Here is a 23711-nt window from a genome sequence, read left to right as displayed (position 1 = left end):
GTAGGAAGATGAAGTGCAACATCTTGTAACTAGAACGAAGGATACTTGATCTAGAACTCATAAGGAGTTGTCTTGCTATTAGGAAGGTCCCAAGAGGAGGCTGCTCTAGGGTTTCCTTGGAAGCTTTAAGGTCGAAATTGCAGGGTCGAAGTTGCAGGTTGGGTAGCAGTATTGAAGCTGGCAGGTCAAAGTTGCAGTGTCTAACATTTTGGTGTAGAATCAAGGAAGGATTTAAGGAAGGGATGACTTGGTACTAGGAGAAGGATTGGTCTAAGGTTTGGGTCTTTGTATATCATTTGAAGCATATTTTAAGAAGAAAGCCAATATATGTGTCTATTGTTGTTATTATTGTTCTTGACATTCTTTGATGAATAGATCTAACTAACGAACACAAAGAAGATAAATAAGATTCACAAGCAAATATCAAGTTAAAGGAAAATAAGTACAATAAGCTGCCATTATCGATTTTCTAACAATTTCATCCTGGACTTCTCGTGGGAAGGCGGGGGGGGGGGTAGTTGCATTGAAGAGGTAAACAACAATTAGGGCTTGCAACTGAGCACAGGGTTTGCCAAAAGGGCCTTAACCATCAGAGCCATGTCTCGACCACATCCATTGTTGAGGCACGGTGATAATGAGGCGAGTGAACCTAATTGGTGAAGTCTCGAAAGACAAAAGGATTTTAGGGGATTGAAAACCAAAGTGAGGCCAATGGACAATGTACAAAATGAAGGATTTTAGGGATAAAGGTGGAAGGTAAACCAAAGGCTAAAGGAGTTGCAAAGGAATGGTAAAACCAAGACACAATGTGAGGAAGATTGTCGTAGGTAGGAGGAGGACAAGGCTACCTCACCCCTAGATAACACGTTGAACCTTCCCCAAAGAATCCTAAACCAAGCAAACCAAAGTAATAAAAATGTAGCTGACCCAGTGGAAAAAATTAAGAGCAAAGACAATACTACTATACTTGTTGGAGTTGAGCTCCCATAAACCTAGAAGAGTTTAAGTGCAGGTACTCCCACCAGTGGGTATGCGGGCCACATGCAACCTTGCCAATACTTGGAAAATGTAGATAGTCTAGCTCATGAAATGGAGTGAAGGATGGAAGGCCAAACCAACATGGAAGAACAACTTGGACCTTCCACGTTGCTTAAGGAACTACTATAGAAGCCGCAGAGGAAATATCCCATAGATAACCCGACAACACGACATTGACACCAAATATCATCAATTTGACCCCCAACAATTGTAGGAAATTGAGGAAATTTCAAAGATTTCCAAATTAAAACAGTGCATTATCATTAAATGTGGGCGACACTATCCCTCTCTTTAATGTTTGGGGTGACAACGGAATAACAAATCCGCTCAGTAACCTAACACACATCTCAACACCCCATCAAATTTTTATTTATTTTTATATAATTTATTATTATATTTAAATTTTTAATCCCCTATCCTTATCACTAATGTAAGTAATTCATAAGAGAGTATCAATAATCATATTAATCCATAAGAGATAAGATATCCCTGCAAGAACTTAAGATTACCGCCTCGCTTGCCCGAATGGTCACATAAAGAGTGGCCCTGTCCCCACAAACCAAAAAACTCCTCAAAAACAACATAATTTCCCCACCCCACACTAACGTCTTTCAAGGGAAATGGCAAAAGTTGAAAAGCTACTTAAGGCGGTGCAAATATTTTGAAATAAAGAGAAGAGTATCCCCACCTTCGAATGCCTATAATACTAGATCAGTGAGTGCTGCGATCCGATGTAGTGTAGGGTTTAGTGGTTCTGCATGAGGGTTCAGGAAGATTCAAGGGGTTTATCTCGGGATTTAAGCCTCCGACCGGATCAGTAGAGAGACTGTAAAATTGAGGTGCAATGGCTGTGTCTTCTTCACCTTCGACAGATTTCTCTTTCGAAGCCCAAGAATTAAGTTCGCTGTTATTGAATGCTTCCTCATCATCGTCTGATATTTTGAATTCATGCCGGGTCGTGGAATCCTTCATCGATAGGCACAGCTGGGATCAGACCAGGCATTTTTACATAACATGCTTCCCCGTTCTGCTCCGCAAGATCTTCGGCTTCGAGGAGGTCTTACAGTCGTCTGGCATTGGCGGATGGATCGCGTAGACCTCTGAGCATTCCGCGAATGCGGTCGTAAATCTTCTCTCGCCGTCTGGAGCTTTGTTTTCGTCAATCTTTGCCGCAGATGAGGAAAATGTGGTTCGCTATGTGTTTCCATCCGAGCGCCTTCCGGCGTGGATTCGTCACATGCTTGAGTCGGAGAGGGGTTTGTATATCTTATCTGAAGTCTGCCCTGCTTTATTTAAAGACCGATTGAAGGAGGACGTCCATGGAGGAGGATTCAGGTGCAGTTGAATGCATTTGAGTATTTTATGTTTTGGTTTGCTTATTACGCTGTATGCAAAGATAATGATATTATGCATCGTTCGGATTCGGATGAAATGAAATTGGGGTTTAAGAAGGCTTCCCGGTCTCGTTTCGAGAAATGGGCGTCTTCTTTGCATAGTTTGCACGGTAGCCATGACAATGGAAGGCCTGTGAAGTTCAATTCTAGCCCTTATTTGCATCTTCTGAATTTGTATCTACACAAATTTGTTCCTATATCTGATTTTTGTGCTCCCAGTGTGTCTGTACATCATTTTTTCGAGGAGAATCCATCGATATTTTCTCGCGCCGAGTTTGTTGTTCATACCTTTGTACAGTTTTGGTTAGTGAATGACGATTTTTCGCCCTTACCTTCACGGGTTTGCCAGTCTTTTGGTATTTTGTTACCTGTTAATAATCGATATCATAGGTATGGTCTCCCCAGTGTAGAAATCACAGAGGCTGTGAAAATACTGGTCAATTATGTAAGCAGTACTTTGTGTTGTCCTCAAGAAGAGTTGAATTCTGGATGGAGAGCTGCATCACAAATGGATACCTTGAGATTGAGGTCATTTTCCTTGCCACGGAGTAGTTTGGTTGTGCCTGCTACATGGTCCCTTCTGTTACAGAGGCCTTTGTATAGGTTTATATTACGAGCTTTCAGTTATTGGCCAGTAGGTGCTTGTCTGAAGAAGGCTACACACATTATTGATCTATGGTTGGATTATTTACAGCCTTGGAATATTGGTGAAGAAGGCGAAATGATGCCCGCTCTCGAAGAGGATCATTATTTGGAGGCAGAGAATAAGATGCTTAGGGATAGGGATCAACGATTGTCTCCACTTTCAGGTAGCTTGCTTCAAAAGCAAAAGACTGGTACTGATTCTGTGGGATCATTAGTAAAAAGAAGCACGAAAGAAAGTTGTTATGGATATAATGATCATTGGCAAAACTATGTTCTGGCTAATTATCCTTTTTATAGCTCTCTTGTTGTTCAGTTTCTTGTATTTGCCCACAAGTTCGTGCACATCAATACCAAGGCAGTTCTTCAGATGACTCACAAGGTGCATTGCTCTTTCCTTTATTCTATTATGTCTTATTGATAATAGCAAGGAATAGATGAATAAACTTTGACACTTCAAGCAAGACCCCATGTTTATTTAAAGCAAGATCCAATGGTGGATTAAAGGTACTTATTTCAAGGTAGGATCAACAATTAGGATTATTATACCTAGGTTTTGTATCTAGAAAATTCAGAAATGAGGAATTTACTTTTGGAAGTGTGAAAATCAATTAGTTGGAACTTCCTCTTGCATGGGAATAATCACATAGCAGGAAAGGAGAAAAAGTGTTGTCCAGATCCGAATGTAGATTGCTGCCTTTTAAATATTGAATTTGCCTTGCTGTCAGTGCTATATTAACAGAAAAATTCAACATTAACAACAAATGATCCATTCCTGATAGATTAAGTTATGAGCAATCTTCATGCATGTAAATGTAGGCTTGAATTTGATATAATTGTTTATTAGTTTAACAGACAAAAAATGTCCTTGGTTTATTTTATAGGCGTTTAAACTATCTTTCTTATTTTGCACTCAAATGCTTTGTATGTGAAAATTACGTCGTGTTATTGAAGCTTAATTTGGTTGTTAATTCAACAAACAAATAATTGTCTGTGGTTTAAATTAGAGACATTTAGATTAGCGTCTATTTTTTGGATCTCAAATGCTTTGTGTCTGAAAAATACCTATCCAACTTATTATTTTATGTTGACAAATTCATTGTAGTTTAAATAGTTGTAGACAAGATTTCCAATCAAATAGCTAAGCACACCATCTATTTACAGTCTTTTGTGGAGGGTCATTTCCATAAATTATCATGTCTATTGCTCGAGAAACAATGGGTAAATTCGGCCTGATGTCATTGCACTGAAGTTACTTCTATTTGATAATTCAGCGAGCAATTTATATGCTTCATGTTTTGGACGAGTTCTGCAAAGAAGGATTGAGTTTTGCATTTTACATCTGATAGGTACTTCGCTAACTTTGTATAATGGGCATAGATATTGAATGGATATGGACAAACTTGTGATCCCAACCCAAACCTGGTTTGACTATGCAATTTTGAAGAAAATGTTTTTTGGTATATTCTTATGCACTGTCAAGGGTTCTCAACACAAATTGGGAGTGATCATGTTTGCTGTCTTTATAGTATAATTGGGCTAGGAGGCTCATTTTACAGCCCAGTGTGAACGTGATGTGTAAGTATGTCCGTGCTCAACTTGGACTCTAGAGTTGACATGTGTCCCTCTTAAAATAAAAATAAAATATTCTCTAAATAGAAAAGTAATGTTGGCTATAATAAAAAAGAAAAAAAGAATATGCTATACATGTTTAATTAGTTATCCATTTGACCTATAATATAATTTCATGTAAAGTAATTAGAAGTAAAAAAAATTATGCGAGTAAGATGTTTAAACCTTATACTTTTCAAAAAATAAGTTAACACTTTATATAAATAAATTACTTGAAGATCTATATTAATAACTTGTGTGAATATCAACTTATGTGAATCCGTGCTTAAGATGGATGGATCCATGCTGGTAAATCATAATGCTTTTTTGACCAAAAAATGTCCTGAATGTGTGTAGTAAGACTTGAAGATCTATATCAATAACTTATGTGAATATCAACTTATGTGAATCCGTGCTTAAGATGGATCCATGCTGGTAAATCATAATGATTTTCTGACCAAAAAATGTCCTGAATGTGTGTAGTAAGTCTGTTGCTTTCAAAGAAAATTGAAGTCCTAAGTTTCTCAAATCTTTCCCTATAACTGTCTGGATAATGTTGATATGCCAATAGTCGGCATTCGTAATCCATTCTCAAGTCACATAAGAAGTGAGTGCAACTCAATGTTACTTAGGTGGATCATGGTTGGGTGGGCAGTGGTCTTGCCTGAAACCTTGCGTTTCCTGCCAAGTTTGATGATTGTTTTTTAATGTCTTTTTGAAAATGTTCCTGGATTTCAATATTTCACTGTTTTAGCTTGATCTTCTAACAAGTTCACTTCTTTGATAACGGTAGCAGTTGGTGGTTATTATTTCTAATTTGTTTCTTTTATCCAGATAGAAACAATACTTGAAATCCAATTTACATTCGTGCATTTTCGTTGTATATTCATGATCACTTTAATTTTCAACAGGTTTGGTATTTGGCTGAGATTTATGTCAGTTTATACTGGAGTTCATAGTACATGTATAATTTTGTTTGTTAATGTATTTTCTGACAAGTATATCAAATGGGATTCAAAAGGGTGGACTGTGGTTATTCACAGTTGAATTTCCATGCGTATTTCATTGTATCATTAGAACTGAGATATGTAATGGCAATAACATCTTTTTCTGAACGTGTCCTTTGCAGTGTTACCTCTATTCTTTGCTTTTCCAGAAAACCGGTTTTATAATTTGTTAAAGTCTGTTGTATTCTAATGTAATATTTTGTTTTCATCTGTAGGTATTAAGTGTTTTGGTATCTTCAAAAGAGCTACTGTGTCTTATTCGAAGCATAGATTCGACATACAATGATATGAAGTCGGGAAGTGCGCCATGCTGTTTTGACAGTTTGCATAAGGTTGTGCCTGCCATCCGAGAGCAGCTACAGGTCTTCCCTCTATGACCTATACAGTGTTCTGACGTAGGCTACCTTATCCAATGCACCATTTTTAAAAAGGTTTTGTTTGGAAAATGCCTCATTATATTAAGATGTTTCTTTGTGACTACTACAGGACTGGGAGGGTGATTTATCAAATTTTGAGAAAGGCAGTGAAATTACTCACTCTCCTTCGCAAAAAGAAACACCGATGTTGCAACTTTTCAGCACCAGTGATAGTGGAGGCCATCAAATGCTAAAGGTAAGTTTTGTGAATAGTTTCTCTTTATCTCTTTCTTTTTGCAAGACTCATTTGGTTGATGGATAGGTTTATAATTTATTTGCCCGTACATCAAAATTGGAACCTTACAAAGATAATTCCTTACAAACATTAATTCAACAAAAATTTTATTTATGCCATTATAAGGAGGTAACTGCATCAGTAATTGTTTATATTAATTTTCCCAGAGAAAGATGTTCCCTTAACTTGCCCACATATTAACTGTTCCAAGTGAGGAAGTTGGTACATTGTCAGAGTGATGGAATCCCCCTTTCTCCCTCCTTTCCCTATATTTTTTTTTTTCTGGGTGAGGAATGGAATTGACTTCTAGTTGAAATACCAGCTGGTAACTGGACAGAACTACTTGGGAATAGATCCTGTAACCTCCCTGGGTATTATGCCTTCTGTAGAAAGGGTTGGGCAAACTGAGCTATACTATTGTGCTAAGTGTTCATTACATATGTACAAACATGAAATCAATCACTATCTTTATTGGGATTTTCTATAACTAAAATGGAAATGAATTCTATAAATCTTCCATACAAAAGGTTAGAATGAATTTAAAGCTCAGGTAGCTGGACATTATTTTATTCAAGAGGAGAGCTGTGTTGGAGTAGATTATTCCTCAATTTTTTGACCACACTGCAGAGCTCATCTTCAGGGTATAATTGAAGTTTGATTAAATTTGGGCTTGATAAGAACATACTTTTAAAAAATTGATTTCTGATTAATCTTAGCTGGATAATAACCTAGTTGTGATTTAATTTTGCTAGTTGGAAAATAATCTGCCATGGTCTGGATCTTCAACTTGTCCTGACAATGAACCACACTTGTTGGTTTGGAACGCGTCGACAAATGATTTATGATGTGATTTATGCCGAAAAATCTTCTCAATAATTGAGTTTCTAAACTTTATAGATGATTTTTATTTTTTATTTTTGGGAGGGGGTGGGGAGGTAATTTAAAGGCCTTTTATTAACTGTTGATGATCACATATGATCCAACCTTCTGTATGCCTCTGGTCTGCCACTAGGGAAACCGGACCATTGGCAATACAGGAGGTCTGCTGTCCAAAAATATACATTTTAAAAAACTATACTGAGTTCTAAAAAAGCCTACAGTGCCTTGGCTTAACAGCCACAAAATATAACACATAATCCTACTATAATAGTAAAGATAGAAAACATAAATTTTCATGAGGAGACTAGGAGGTGGAAACCTCCACATCTATGGGTGCTTGATCACCTGGACTATCTAGATGAGTTGGGCCTTTGCCATGCAGTAAGACTGCTTTTATCCTTGTCAAATGCTTGTCCATGGCTTTAAATTCCAACTGCATCATGTTCATCATCATCAGAATTTGGTTTTTAGTGTCATTTTTGGAAAGGAGTACCCTTCCCTGCAGCTGTCTAGTTGTAATGGGACTGGTACATCTACTCTTGATAGATGACCTTTCAGCAATGAAGCAGTGATACCTCTCAAATTTCCATTGCCATTTTCCCACCCTCAAATGCTAGTTCCAACTCACACGGCAATTGATGAGCTTTCGGGGTTATGTATGCCCTGAGGAGGCCCTGCTGCAGATAGAATCCACCTCAGAAGTGCGTGCCCCGGCCAACTGAGGAGTAAGGACTTGACGAGAGGAAGAAAATAAAGAGACCTGAGTAGGAGCTGATCCCAAGAGGAGGGTATCCCAAGATGGTCTGGTCCCTCTCTCACACCACACCTCGACAAAGCCTCACACCACCATAAACAAAACCAGAAAAACCATAAAGCAGCAAGGAATAACAGAGGATGCCCTGGATTCAGCATAATCAGATAGAAATTGCCATTCATGAATAACATTTACCATCATGAAACAACACAATGTGCCTTTGCAAAGCTTCCCAAATCTGAACTGAGACCTTGCAAAGATTGATTTTCTCATGCGAGGAGTTTGGTGGAGAGTAAAAGCATCATCTGAGATAATGAAGGGACGTACAACTGTGTACACATTCTCATGAAGTGGTGTGGTGGGCACATCTACCTTGCTGGGGTTAGATGAAGTTAATTTGATGTAAAGCATCAAAGAGGAAACATGACATCAATGACTAGTTAAATGTGTTGTTTAGAAATTAGACAAGGTTAGAGAAGGTTATATTGAAATTTCACATTGGGTTGGCCTATACTTCTACCCCTTTTTTGGTTTCTTCTCTTTTTTCAGCTTTTATTTGTTTACGCAGAGGAGAATTTGCATGTTTGCAAAATGATGCTTTCAGAAACATCTTCATCCATCTGACAAATCTATAATTTCTCCATAAGTATACAAAAATGGTGAGGAGTGCAGAGTTCCTAAACTACTGGTCTGTCTGATCTTCTGTTGTTAAAACTTAAAGTTAGCTCTAAGAGTCTAAACAAAACAATTTGATAGTTAATTTTGTATGAATTGAAACTTCTGTGTCTACCTTAGATAAAATTTTACTTTGAAGCACATCGTTGTAGATTATACAACCTTTAGGCATACATATTTTCTTGATTATCTCTTCTATTTTTTTGCCTCACACCAGATACTTCTAATTGATTTATTCCAAAGTGTGTTTCCATCAATAGTATCAATAGATTTTCGTATAGGGGACCTTGCTAAAAAGATCTTGCATTCTGTCCCTCGTACCTTATTTAAGAAATGCCACCCATTTCCAATGGAGTAGAGGCCACTTGTTTTCATTTTTATCTCTCCAAAGGATGTTTCTAATGATGCTCTCTAGATATTGTATAATTGTAGCAGGGGCCATTAGAATGTTGCTTTGATAGAGGGATATCTGATAGGATTGGCCAGTGTCCAGTCTCTTGCCGTATGTTTCAAACTTGACAGGTAAATAGGATAGGCCAATGGGATTGCTAACTTCATCAGTGTTGATGAGGTAGGGATGTAAAGATTGCCCTATCTCTTCTATTTAAGAAAAGCCCCATCTCTTGTCCGTCATGCCCATGGGGGAAGTTCAGTTTAGGTTTCAGCTTATTGTATAATACCAGTGTCCAGTCACTTGCCTTATGCTTCAAACTTGACAGATAAATAGGATGGGCCAATGGGATTGCTAACTTCGTCAGTGTTGATATAAGGTAGAGGCGTGAAGGTTGCCCCTGATAGAGGATATTACAAGTAGAGGAAGGTTCTCAACATGGCATTACTAAGTGATTGCATCCATCTAGAATTTGAAGAATTATATATTTTTGCTTGTCTCTGCATTAGATATGTCTACTAAATGCTTCCAGTTAATGGGGCATTGATTTGAGCATTCAATATATTTTTATTCTTTATCAAAGTATTCTTTTGTTGTATTTGTATTTTTCAATTTATGCCTTACGGCGTTTCCTTTGCAACATCTGGTGCAAATGCTAGTATATCTTACCTCATTTTATGGTTAACATTGTATAACAAAAACATGCGTTGTGTTATGTAATTAATACTAACATGTAATATTGATTTTTTTTGTCAGAATGCTATAGGTAATGATTGCCAAGACGATGATCCAAATTATGTTCAACATATATCAGGAGATGATGAGGATGAGGATGAGGATGATGGTGGTGAAGGAGGAGATGATGATGATAGTTGCGGTGTTGGTGATGATGTGGATCAGAGTAATGAGGATGGTCAAGATGATCATGAGGATGATCTTGGTGGTGGTAGCTAGGCATGCACATGCATTGTTTTTTATGAAGAAATTATTGTGTAGAATGACATTGTTATGTTTAGATGGGTGTTGTGAATTTACCCTATATCAATGAGACATTTTGATTTTGTAATCATACGATGAGTTTGATTTATGTATGTTGTTAATTTATGGTAGAATAACGATATTCATGAAATATTTTGATTTGTTAATCATATTTGAATTTTACTTGTTTTGATTAAAAATAATACTGATTTTATTAGTATTATGTTGCTATTTTATACATGTTTTGAAAATTGTTAATGACACATTGTTATTTTTTTGGATGGATGTTGTCAATTTCTCTTAAACTTCTTTACAAATGATTTTGAATTGTGATATCTGCTTTAATGATATTTAGAAACTATCATATATTTCACTATGAATCTATAAAGGGGGTCATATATGTAAAGAAAAATATATTCTATATAAGAAGTCAAATGCGGATGTAACCATGGATGCAAAATTGAAAGTAAAATTGGATGTTAAACTAGGAATTAATACAAAATGCAAACAATTGACATACAAAGTGTTTTAAATTAGAAGTGAAAAATTGTGCAATAGTTGACACAAAGAAGGGAACAAAACATGGCATACAAAAGGATATCAAATTGGGCAATAACAAGGACACATAAATGGGCACCAAATTAGATGCAAAAAAAGACAACAACTAGATGTAAAATAAGATGGAAAGTTGAGCGTTAAAAAGAAGCAAAAAACGTTACAAATTAATATGCCAAATGATGATGCAAATAATGGTGTAAATTTGGGATGCAAACTTGGGTGCAAAAAAGGAAAAAAAAAAAGATGTAAGAAAGACATAAAACAAGATGCAAAATGGGGCTGAAAAAAGGTGAAACCAAGGATGCCATATTGGATGTAAAAAATGATTCCTAATCACATGCAAATTTAGGCTCGAACTCAGACACAAAATTATATGCAAATGTGGACACAAAATGAGGCAAAAAAAGATGCAAATTTGGATGGTGAAAACGATGTAAAACTAGACACCAAAAAAATGCAAAATTGGATGAAAAAGTCGGTGTAAATAATGGTGCAACATTGGACACAAGTAGACACAAAAAATGGTGCAAAAAGGGGCATAAAATAGCTTAAAATTGGATGCAAAACTTGGTGCAAAAACAAATACAAAAGTAGACGTAAAAAATGGCTCTAAATTGAATGTACCATTAGACACAAAATAAGATGCAAAGGTGGACACAACACATGACTCAACATAAGATGCAAATATAAATGCAAATTTGGATGCTCAAAATGATGTAACATTAGATGCAAGAGATGGTGTTAAAAATGATGCAAAATTGGATGAAACAAATGACGCAAAATATGGTGCAAAATGAGATGGGAAAAATGGAGACAAATCAAACGTAAATGTGGATGTAAAAAATGGTCCAAAAAAAGATGCAAAAATGGGCACAAAAATGGATGCAAAATTTGGTGCTAAATCAAATTCAACACATGGTGCAAAGATAGGCACCAAAGCTGGTGCAAAAATAGAAGCAAAAACTAGTGTAAGACTAGATACAAAACCTGGCGTAAGACTAGATGCAAAAACTGACACAAAATGGATGCATAAAAAGACGTTAAATTGGATTCAAAATACAGTGTAAACTTGATGCAAATGATGGTGCAAAAATGGAAGCAAAGAATGACACAAAATAGGAAGCAAAAGAGAATGAAAAATAGATGCAAAAAATGACACAAAACTAGAAGCAAAACCTGTCATAAAATAAGATGCAAATCTTGGTTCAAAATTTGACGCAAAAAATGATGCATAGTTTGGTGTAAAAAATGATGCAAAATCTAGCGTGAAAAAGGATGCAAAATCAGGTGCAAAAAAGGACGCTTTAAAAATTGTACAATAGAGCCAGATTTAGCGCCAGGTTGCTCATCACAATTACAAAAAAAATGCACTAAAATCTGGCGCTAAATCTGGCGCAAATCGCTGGTTTTGTTGTAGTGTAGTGTGACTGTAGTATGCTACAGAAGCCACAGAGAAAGGTAATTATACTTACATTTGAATTTGGTAATGCATACTTGTTGTTTTCATTAAACCACAAAAATGCGCAGGCACCAACAGACCTCCTACCATTCTATGTTGTAGGCGATGACATCTGAAGGCTCAATACAGCCCGATAGGTTCAAAGCCTTATTGTGAGTGAGGAGGAAATCATACCACCCTCACTTTGATTCGCTTGGTTAAGAAGACTCAATTTGATTCGCCTAGTTAATAAGACTGACCAAACAACCAGAGAGAGCTAAACTTCCAGAGCCTATAGCTTTTTTTGAATTGGACCTCTGCTCCCCTAAGGGACCCTAAAAGGTAGGGTGCTTAGGACAACAACGATGGATGGTAAAACTTGAAGAAACATAGTTCCAAATCTCTCTTGTTCCCTCGATTGGTTTTCCTCTTGAAGAACCTGAAGAAACAGAAAACCTGAAGAGGTTCTTCAGAAACACAAAACTTGAAGAAACACAAAACCTGGCTTCTCTTGGTTCCAGATCTCTCTTGTTCCCTTGGTCCTGGTTCTAGATCTCTCTTGTTCTCTCTTGTTCCCTCGGTCGGTTTTCCTCCTGAATAAACACAAGAAACAAATCTAAGAAACACAAATAGAAACACGGGTATTATCCTCCCGTTCTCGCCAGCTATAGAATCCTCTATTTCAATCCTCTAGTTCTCCCAACTTCCGTCTTTCATAGACGCCACTGTCGACACAAAAGCAACATGCATTCACAGGGGGCGACTTCAACAACTGTAAATCACTTAGACACCCACCCAACCAACTAAACACTCTGCTTGGCTTTGCAAAACATTCGCATAACATTTAATGTTTTAAATTAATGCTAGCACTAATTTAGCAGTTTCAAAATAGAAATTAAATCGATCAACCTAACCTATGGTTTTGGCCTCCCTGCCTCGGGAAGAGGCCAAATAAGATGGTGAAATCCATTGAACCGTAAAAAATACACAACAAAAAACATGCAAAGACTAAAAATTTAAAAATTTTAGGTTAATTATGGGCCAACTAAGGCTTATTAGATAATTTTGATTACTATAATCCCATGCCATTGCTAGATGGTAAAGACTAATAACACTCTAAAATGGTAAAGTGAATGAATGCTGCCATATTTCTCACCATCAACTTTTCTAGGAGAAGGGAAAGACAAAGACTACGTGGAGTGCTGAGCTTGAATGAATTGAAAAACTATCTTACATATCAACGAATTTCACCCGTAATTACATTATTCATATCTTTTAGACTTCGTCTGCATCGAAAACGTCGGTGAAAGAAGTTGGGACCTCCAAAATAGGATATAGACATTTTTGTTAAAAATGTGGTGGATAATAAAAAATACTTCCAACTGAAGTGGGTAACGACCACAAAATCGATGTTAATGTATGATGATAAATTAAAAATAATGTAAAAGAGATTTGCCTCGTGGACCATGTAATAATGTATGATGATAAGTTAAAGATAAGATTATAAAGATAAGATTGAATGATAAGTTTCATTTTAATTGATTAAGATTATATATGATTCCAACAATGTTGGTGAAATTGGTAATCATATGTTTTTTAATAATTTTGCATTGATTGATTTATTTTTTATGAGCCATAGACTTTTAAAATAATAATAAAAAAAACAGTATGTTTGATTATTATTTGAAATTGGTAAAAATGAGTAGTTAAAATCAAATAATAATAATAATAATATAAAATTTATTTATTTAATTTTTAATTAAATTAAATTATGATTTTTAATAAATAAAATTTATTAATAAATAATTAATAATACATTATTAATAATAATGAATTTGTTAATATATCAAAATTTTTGAAAGGGTATATTAATATTTGAATATTTTGTTAAAATATGAAAAAAAAATTGAGTCAAATTTAAAATCAAATAAATAAATTAATATTTATTTAAAAAAAATATTTATAAATTTATTTATTTTTCAAATTTTTAATTAAATTAAATTATGATTTTTAATTAAATAAATTTTTTATTGAAAGCCAATAAATTTATTTATTTATTAAATTTACTTCCATACATTATTAATAATAATGAATTTGTTAATATATAAAACAAAATTTAATTGAAAGGGATATAAATATATAAAATGAAAAAATATATATTTTAGATAATTCATAAAATATGAAATACTTTATCTTATTTATATGTCGAATAAAAATATTGAGTAATAAATATATAAAAATAATATTTAAAAGATAAATATTTTTGATGGAGTGTTAAAGGAGTTAATGAAATATTTTTGGGGCAATGCCCACCACCTTTGGACGTGATGGTCATTTATGTTGAGGGGGCGTGACCGACCCTCGACATGCAAGCACATGCATAACTACAGATGGCTTGTAGGAGTTTTAAATAGCCCCTTGTGACAATGTCTTAAGCATTCAGTGGAGGAGGTCCTAACTCAGTGTTGATAGGTCTGCCCTGCTCTAGTTTGAATTCAGTGGTGGGTTAGGGAATTTCGACCTGTATCTCTCTTGTGGTGTAGGTGGCTAGAAAGGTCTAAGGTTGGATTCAACTAAATTAGCTTGTTGTGGAAGTTACTGGCACGTGTCATATTGGTGTGGTTTTCAACTTCGGCCTTCGGGATTGTGTTACATGTTGTCTCCCTCCTTTTTCTTATTTTGCTGGTTGTTCTTTTTTCGGGGTTGAGTCTATGTCTTTGGAAATTAAAGTGATAAGAGGGGGGCTTTGTGTTCAATCCTTTCGTCAGGTCTGTGTTGGTTTTATTGTCAGTCATGACACATTGGACGATGCCTTCCCTGCTTTAGCAATGTATGAGTTTGGTTGTAAGTTTAATGAACGTCTATCTGAGAATTCGAGAGGCAGAGCCAATGTTTCATCTTGGCTGAGGTTGTTTTGGTGTACAAGGACTCGTCTTAATTAGGGTTTGGTAGTTTTCCTATGTTCTTATGTGTGATTAATGGTACTCAGCTGTGGGGCATACGGTAGGGTTTTGTGTCTTTGGTGCAGACGCCTGGGATTTCCCCTAGTTGCATTGTTGGTGTTATGAGTGTTGGTGATGATTATGTGTGTTGGGGTCTAAGATCTAGTGAGGTGGAGTCCAGTTCTATCTCGTGTTTTTTTGTAAATAGAGGAATATATACTAGCTACTCCAAGTGTACCCCTCTGTTGCTATCACACTGTCAAGGCAGCGCATGCGTTGCAAGAGAGGGTTTATGGCAGTGGTCCCCAGGGTCAGCATAGAGCAATGCTCTTCGCTTAGGACTCAACGACCACATGTTTTAATGCAATGTCATCAGAAACAAGGAAGGAAATTTGTAAATTATAAACTCAAGTTGGACTGGAGAGTATTCCACTCTAATTCAAAAATCATGGAAGGTATATTTGCATGGGTTCTTGACCTTGGTCACACCAAGGAAGGAAGAAACAATACCTGAATTAAGTGGCTTTGCATTAAAAAATGAAAACATTGTCGGGGATGGTTCTTAAAGACAAACAGGTGTAAGATACAATGTCTTCGCCACCTTGGACGACATAAGATGATTGTGAGGAACCAACACTTATGTCTGGATAGAATGTATAAATGAATTACCCATGTTGAAGGGAGCATTCAGTGTGAATTAGATTATGTAGATCCTCCATAACATCCAAGATTGAGTGCTAGAGCTTAAAATAATATTTCTTTTTTTGAATGAATGAATGAATTTCTCTATCTGTTCTTGTTCTAGTCTTTCTATCAGTCTTTTATGGGTTAGCCTACTTGTATGGGCTTAGTTCTTCTATGATGTAATATGGGTCTGATGTTATTTTTAGTTTTGAGACCACTCAGAGTGTAAGGAAATGTTGAAATGTTAGTCCCATGTGTGGTCATTATGAGAAACTGTTAAGTTCTCAGTCTAGCTAGCAACTACAACTATGTAATAATTTTTCTTTGATAATATAAAAGCATTAATTCACAAAAAATATTAAATAATTATATATTATGAAAGAAACAATAGATAATTTTAAGCAAGGATAATGTGCATCATATTATTTTTGTCTATTAAAAGATCCATCTTAACTCTTATCTACCAAGCACCGAGAGGGATCAAATCTCTTTAGGTGCAACCTATTTTATAGTGCTTGAGACAATGTTTTCAACTCGAGAGCTTTGGTCCCTCTCGATGTTGGAGAAATCCGAGCTAAGATGGATTTATGTTGGTTCTATATATGTGCCATGTGTCAACTCCTTGTTGACCATAAAAATAATTCCACATTTCTTTCTTTTTGAGCCACACATCAATAAAATGTTTTAAACATAATAAATTTTTTTATTCTTAAATAAATGTCCTTCATATTGGGAATTAGAAAACACGTATCTATGGAATAGGAACACTCTATCTCTCTCTTTGTGTGTGGTTGTGTGTGTGTGTGCGTGTATAGACACACACATTAAAAAAAAAAAATTGTTATGAATATTATTGTAAAATACTACATGTCAACTTCATATTATGTATTAAAGGTGAGAATTGGAATATTTATTTATGGTTAACATTAAATTTTTTTTTTTCTTTGTATCTATACATGTATATATGTATGTATGGAGTTGATATTGAAATATTAGTCAATATATCCTCGATGGGTGTGTTACCCAGGAAAAAAATTTCGACCTCTGCACGACTCGGACAACTGGCTCTAATGGTGAGCTTTTTCGGACAGTTCAGCGATAATGAACATGCGCAATACTTGGGTAGCCAACAAGGTGGCGGGCCTTGAGGTTGGTGAATAATATTTCACCTAGCAGAATAAGATGAAAGTGTGGTAGGTAGGTATACCTCTTGGAGGTTTTCTTATGTTGAACTTGACGCGCATTAAATTCCCACAACATAGTGCATCAGTCCCTGCGTGTGGTATTATTTCATGTTACTCCATCCTCTTTTCTAGTTCGAATATGGGTCATCCTGCTCAGGGCGGATTGGATGCCTCTGAAACTCTATCTAACAACCAGGGAATGCTCATTAACGAGCAAATAATGACTCATATTCTCCTGGGGAATTAAGGTGGTTGCATTTGCTACATCTGGCTAGAAAAGGACTCGTCTATTATCTCCTTCATGTCTAGGGTGTCATTATTTACATGGAAAGGGTCTCAGGGTGGTGGAGAGGGTGGCTACCAAAAATGCTCTTAGGAACCTCTCTACAGTTACAAAGCAGTGACAGTCTCCAACAATTTTGGTTCAGGGGCATACCTCTTCTGGTTTGTGAGTGATAAGGAGGAGGTATAGTTTACTGTGCTTGTTTTTCTTCTATAGAAGTCATATTTTTGTTATGCTCCATTCTTGTTGGGAGCTTGTTGGTTCATCATGAAATTCTAAAGTATCCATATTAACCACATTGGTTACATAGTTTAGTCTGTGTTTTGTTCTGGTCGAAACACTCCTTTATTATAAGCCTCAGGTCATTATTGTTTAGGTTATTTACTTCAGGACTTGATAGTTGAAGGAGTTTCTTTTACTACCACTTAATAATTATTTTGGCAGCTTACAGTCTCATATTACGGTTTCTCTTTCTATGCTAGTTCAATGTTTTTTGTACTCTTTTTTCACAATTATGGGTCTGGTCACTCTTTCGAACTTGTTGTATTCCTTCCCCTGGTGGCTCCAGAAAACTTGGACCCAAAAAGAATCTCCTTTCCTTGTCCAATTTTGGTTTTTGGAGTTTGGTACTCAAGTACCTTCTATATATGATTCTAAAGGGGTAATTCATAACTACATAAACTCACATTGCAAATTCATTCTTGTTCACTCATGCCTCATTTGTCACTATTTTTTTATGTCGAGACTTGTAGGTGTTCTCTAGAGATTTTTTCAACCATAGTTCGTGGCATCTTGTTTTGCATGATATTTATTTTCATGACACCAAGGTTACATGCTTCTAGTCCTAGGGGTGGTATCTTGGGGTCCTTTTCCTTGCGGCACAGGAGGTTTTTTGGTTGGGAATATATTTCCACCTTTTTCATTACAACACCTTTGGAGGTACATAAAGAAATCCTTCAGTTAGAGGCTAAAGAATTTAGTGACCAAGCCTGCTTCTTAGACACAGACATTGGAGGTAGTAGCCTCAAATGGATTCTGGATCCAGGGAAGTTTCGTAGGTGAAGGATCCATTTCCTACATTCCATTACTCATCATTGTCAAATGGAAACTCTACTTAGTATGGTCATATGAGACAAGTAGGTAGACAATTACCAACTTTTTGTAGGTCAAGAAGGCATCAAGCACACCCTTAGGGACATCAGGTACAACATGGATGATATAATTGTTCGTTTGTCCATCATCCAACGCTATATAGTTTCAAATTCAAACACTGAGTCAGATGAGCACTAGGAAGGTCCTAGGGCCGTCAACGTACCAACAAAAGAATCTCCTCAAGCCAACTCCACAACCCCATCTTCAGTTATAAGTTTGGACTAAGAAGTCCAAACAAAATTCGGCTTGCTAGAAAAATGTATCTCTTGGTTTTGGACATCTTCGATCTCCTTTTATTACATATGTTTGTATGGTTAACAATTCACTATTTATGTTTAGTCTGTTTGCACTCGGATGGTCTAAGTTTTTGGGTAGTATGTCTTGCAATTTCAAAAAAGCTTTTGGTAGTTTACTGGCTAGTTTTCAAAAACTAGTTCTTTGTTTCTATATCCTTATGCTTTCCATAGTTCTATAAAGTCCAATCATAATGAGGTTCTAGCAAACATGAAGTAAATTCTAGATATGTAAATTTTGGAACAAATGTAAACTTTCTTTCTATTAATAGAAATCTATGGATGAATTCACAAAAAATAAAATATTAGTCAATATAAATTCTAAAATATTTTATTCAAAGAACACATTGCAATATGGAATAATTATAAAACTATCTCATACTGCAACCTTAAAAATGTAAGATTTCTTTTACATTCAATTTCTTTATCTCTCTCTATATAAAGTTGATACAAAATTATGTTAATATGGAATTTGAAATATTAGTGCAAAAGTTATTTTAAAAAAAATACGTTCAACTTCGTTATCTCTCCATATATAAAATTCATACAAAATTATGCTAGTTAACATGGAAATTGAAATATTTTTATGGTTAACACTCATTCTTTTTGTTATTAATATTTCTTTTAAAAATAACAATGTCAACTCTATGTTGGGTATGGAATGAATTCCACCTCTCTTTCATATTGTATTGTAATGTCAATATTATTTTAGATGTCATGTGTAATATCTATGTTGAATAGTGAAGGAATTGCACCTCCCTCATACTAAAAAGTAGAAAACACTTATTGATGAAACTAGAAATTACTTTATCTCTTTATATTAAAAAAAAAATGTAATTATGTTATTTACAATGAACATTGAAGTGTTTTGTTTATGGTTGACATTGAAATATTTATATTCAATATTGATTTTTTTTGTTATTAACGTTTTTAAAATTTTTAAATGTAATTATTTTATTTCTTTTAATGCATATATATATATATATATATATATATATATATTACAGAAATGGTTATGGGATTTCATTAAATGTTTGGAAAAAAGCCACAATTCCGGTTACAAATAATGAGGCTAGTTTCTAAGCGTCTTTCCAACAAGAGGGACATAGCACCTATGCTTATGAATCGCCTCTTTTTACATTTTATAAAATGAACTTTTGCTGCTGATTTCCCGAGCTTATGAATGCATACAAACTATTTCAATAAAATGCAGAAAACATGGATATTTAGGGAATTGGTTCCCAAGAGGTTTCATTGTCTCTGAGAATAGTTCCGGTAGCTAGCTGGACTACCTTGTTTGCCTCTATATCTGCTTCTTTGTTGTTGGCTCTCAGGACATGAAAAAATTTCAAATTCAAAAGCTTTGTCATGCCTTTAATTCTTGTAATTGTCCTTGCAAGCCACAGATCTGCTGGATTTGTGTTAATCTCCACTGCTTTGATGATGACCTAGGAATCACCAAAAACATTTGCCTCCTTGTGTCCCAACTCTTTGAGAAGTTTGATCCCTTGAAAAAGGGCCATCACTTTAGCTTGTATGCTTGAGGAGTGGCCCAGTCCCCAAGAAAATCTATGGATAGAAGTTTCTTCTGGGTTTATAATGAGCCCTCCTGCACCAGCAATTCCTGGGTTTCCCTTGGTTGCCCCGTCAAAGAAGAGAGAAGGAAGTGTTTGCTTGGACATCCAAGATTGAAATTCTTCTTCATTTTTCCTGATTTGCCAATCTTTGAGGGATGTAGGTGAGATTTTCAATTTTTGAAATTTGAGATTGAGAGCAGCTCCAAACTCAATATCCTGTTGGCTTAGGTTTGTGTCATCACTTTTGTCTCTTAGCCACTCATTTAACTGACATTTCACTGTATTTGCAACTAGTCTGAAGTCATGTTCCTTGTTTCCGAAAATCTTTCTACCAACCAAATTTGCCAGCTGATGAATTTAGGTAGAGTAGTCCATGCTGCCTTGACGATATTGTTTTTTGGATTTGGGCCTGGATATCTGGCCATCCATCCAGCAAACAGGTCCAGGACAGAGCGGGGGAAGTTGAACATAAAATTCCATGATCCAAGAAGCTCATGCCATATTAAACTTGCGAATTTGCACTCTAGTGTGAGATGAAGGGCGGATTCCGAACTTTCCTTGCATAGCGTACATCTTGATGGCCCGAAAATGCCCCTTTTTTGTAACCTATTGTCTTTTAGAATTTTTAGATGGAAAAGCAGCCAGCAGAAGTGATCTATTTTTGGAATAGAAGGGAAATTCCAAATTCCAACCTAGGGGGCAGGATTGGGAGGCATGTGAGGCCGCTCCATGCACTTGGTGTAGCCCTGAGCCACTGTGTAGCCAACCTGTTTCGGCCCCCAACCTCTCGCATCTTTCCTTCGTGCGTGTGATGGAGCCAGCCCATGCAACATTGTTAACAGCACAACAAATTCTGTTTGTAATGCAAGTGGAACTGTGAGCTGTTTCCAACCCGTCCAACAGTCGCCACTCCAGTTCGAAATGTCCCATAGCGTTTTGATATTTTCTTCATCGATCCATCCCTTCAACTTGGTCATGAAGCCCGAGTCTGCCAGCGGGGGTCTGTTCATTATACTATCATCCCACAAGTTTATGGATTTTCCATTTCTCGGTATCCAATAGGTGTGGTTTCTTATCAGTGGGCCAGTTTTATTGTTGAGCATGCTGAAAGGGGTTCTGATATGATTTTTGGACTGCTCCAGGCATCGGAGTCTCTATCCTCTGAAATATTTTCTCCATAGTGCTAAATGAACCCATCCTGGTTTTGGAGCTATGATTTTCCAAAGCAATTTGGCTCCCATGGCTAAGTTTTGGGCACAGAGGTCTTTGAAATTCAACCCTCCCTCCTGAAGTGGTCTGGAGACAATTTCCCAGTTGACTAGAGGAATCCTTTTCTCGTTTTGTTTGCCTCCTTTCCAGAAAAATTTTCTGATTAGCTCCTTCATCTTCTTAATGATTCCCACAGGAGCCAAGAGAACAGAGAATTGGAATAACGGTAGGCTGCTAAGCACGGCTTTGATGAGCACTGATCTTCCCGCAATGTTGAGCCAGGAGGATCCCCATCCCTGCATTTTTGCTTTGAATTTTTCTATCTGAGGATACCAGTATTTGCTCAAGGCCCTCTTATGAAAGATGGGAAACCCAAGGTATTTAAAGGAGTTCCAAGTTGAAGATGCTACAAATCCTAGACATCTGGCAATGGAGTTTGCGGAAGAAGTAGAGATATTCCAGCAGTATATGTGGCATTTGCCTTTGTTTAATTCACTGCCCGAAACTTTACAGTAGTCTTCCAGCACTTCTTTAAATTTGATTGCTGAAAGAGGAGATGCAGCCCCCAGCAACAAGGTATCGTCCGCGAAAAGGGCGTGATTGATGCTCTTTACCTCTCCTTTATTGGGCCACATAGCATCTCTCCCATACTAGCCTAAAGAGCGCCTCTAGGCACAAAATAAATTAAAGAGATATAACATAGCTTAACAATAATTATATTCCAAAATAACTAAAACAAATATTCTATATTTCCATTCTTACCTATTGGATAATTTCTTTATTTTTTAAATGAATAAAAAATAAAAATAGAAATAGATTGATTTGCATTGTTATGTAAAATTTACCAAAATTTGCATTCATCTTCTTCTACTTACACTTCATCTATATCTGTAAATAACTAGTTTGTATAATTAAACATCATTATAAAGAAGTTAGTAAATTTATCCGAATATATTTAATTATATACAATTTGAATTAAAATTACACTTTCAAAATTGGTACTCTATACATACTCAAAGATATTCACAAAATACTACACTCTTAAAATTTGTTACTCCATACAAACTCAAAGACAACCACAAAAATTGTCATTTCACATCGTGATATTAGAAAAAAAAATACAACATGAAATCTTTATGAATCATTTACATTATGATAAATTAATAATTATTTCTTCATGGCAGGTGCTTGCATAGGGCCACCTTGAAATGGAAACCTACATGGATGCAAGTATAAGGCACATGGGGACGCATGATGGGAAGCCCGTGGGAGGTTTTAGCGCAATTGAACTTGATCATGTGGAACTTAGGTAAAGGACGGTTTGTTCGACATTTATCTTATATGGGAATTTCGTAGGCAATAATGGAAAATTATGGAATAATTCTTCAGTGTTATGATATAGGATGGATGACAATAGATTTAGACACCCTCCTCATTGTCTATTGCGTGAAGATCGTCCACTATCTATAGGTTCCTAAGAGATTTTCTAGGGTTTCTATTCTTGGAACACAACCATCAATTCAGAAAGGAAGTTTATGTTTGAGTGCTTATGAATGCTCTGATGCATGTGGGGCTCATAATGATCACTAGTTGGAAAGTCATCCACAAGGAAAAACTAACTTTGAAATGATACAAAGTTATCTCACGCATCTCGAGTTCGGTCTTTTAGTCATCTCAATTTATAATTATGTTTTGATTATGAAATTTAGATTTTTCTTGGTTATACATCCCTTCTCTTAGGCTGTTGATTTTGGGAGGTCTGTTAACTCTCCCTTAGTGATCTTTTCCTTTCTCTCTTGTCCCCTTGTTGCCTACCCCCTCTTCCTTCTCCATTTAATCCTAGGACGACTTTGTTTCTACTCTTTGTGTTTGGTTTCCATGTTTTTTTTTCTTTGAGTTTCTTCATGATTAATTTTTGGTTTTCTACCCCACCCTCGCAGTATTTTCTCCCTCCCCTACGCTCGAGATTTTTACACTTGGCCACCTACCTTACTTGAGAAATGAATCTATGACTAGACAAAACCTCTCTACTCATCCACGATGAGGAAGCAGAGGACACTCAGGAAAACCCCTTGCCTTTGACCATATTCCTTCCTATGTCCATTAAACCTAGGCCTAGGCAGTGGCTCTGTTAAAATTGGAAACTAGGGCCAAATTGCACTTTGGACATATCATTTGATGGAGATAATTGTTGCATTAAATTCCTCTTTTCAAATAGGACCAAAATCGACCCAAAGATCACTAAATTTGGACAAGGAAAAATATGTTTTTGAAGTGAAGCCCACACATGTGCAAATTATAAAGGTTGGCATGGGGTTATTTAGACATGTGACACCCCTCTCCATATTATATAAATAGGCGTGTCCTCCAA

General features: G+C 36.0%; 1 protein-coding gene across 1 annotated transcript; it reads left to right on the top strand.

The window, feature by feature from the left end:
- Window positions 1-1882: 1882 nt before the first annotated feature.
- LOC149221233 (uncharacterized) lies at window positions 1883-10132 on the top strand. Its single transcript, XM_089387344.1, has 5 exons — window positions 1883-2130; window positions 2337-3456; window positions 5908-6054; window positions 6179-6304; window positions 9799-10132. Exons 1-5 carry the CDS (start codon window positions 1883-1885, stop codon window positions 9994-9996), a joined length of 1839 nt encoding a protein of 612 aa, XP_089243470.1. The 3' UTR covers window positions 9997-10132.
- Window positions 10133-23711: the final 13579 nt, after the last annotated feature.

The sequence above is a fragment of the Pinus tabuliformis genome, chromosome Q (genome assembly GCF_031772625.1).
Source record: "Pinus tabuliformis cultivar Carrire ecotype Pingquan chromosome Q, CPIR1, whole genome shotgun sequence".
Taxonomy (NCBI): domain Eukaryota; kingdom Viridiplantae; phylum Streptophyta; class Pinopsida; order Pinales; family Pinaceae; genus Pinus; species Pinus tabuliformis.
The sequence above is the reverse complement of the archived record's forward strand: the minus strand, read 5'-3'. Positions and strand labels throughout refer to the sequence as shown.

Bases quoted from the DNA above. Each gene is read 5' to 3' on its own strand.
- LOC149221233 (XM_089387344.1), top strand. From the start codon at position 1,883: ATGGCTGTGTCTTCTTCACCTTCGACAGATTTCTCTTTCGAAGCCCAA. The intron at 6,055-6,178 runs GTCTTCCCTCTA...TGACTACTACAG, and splicing joins CCATCCGAGAGCAGCTACAG to GACTGGGAGGGTGATTTATC. The intron at 6,305-9,798 runs GTAAGTTTTGTG...TTTTTTTGTCAG, and splicing joins GAGGCCATCAAATGCTAAAG to AATGCTATAGGTAATGATTG.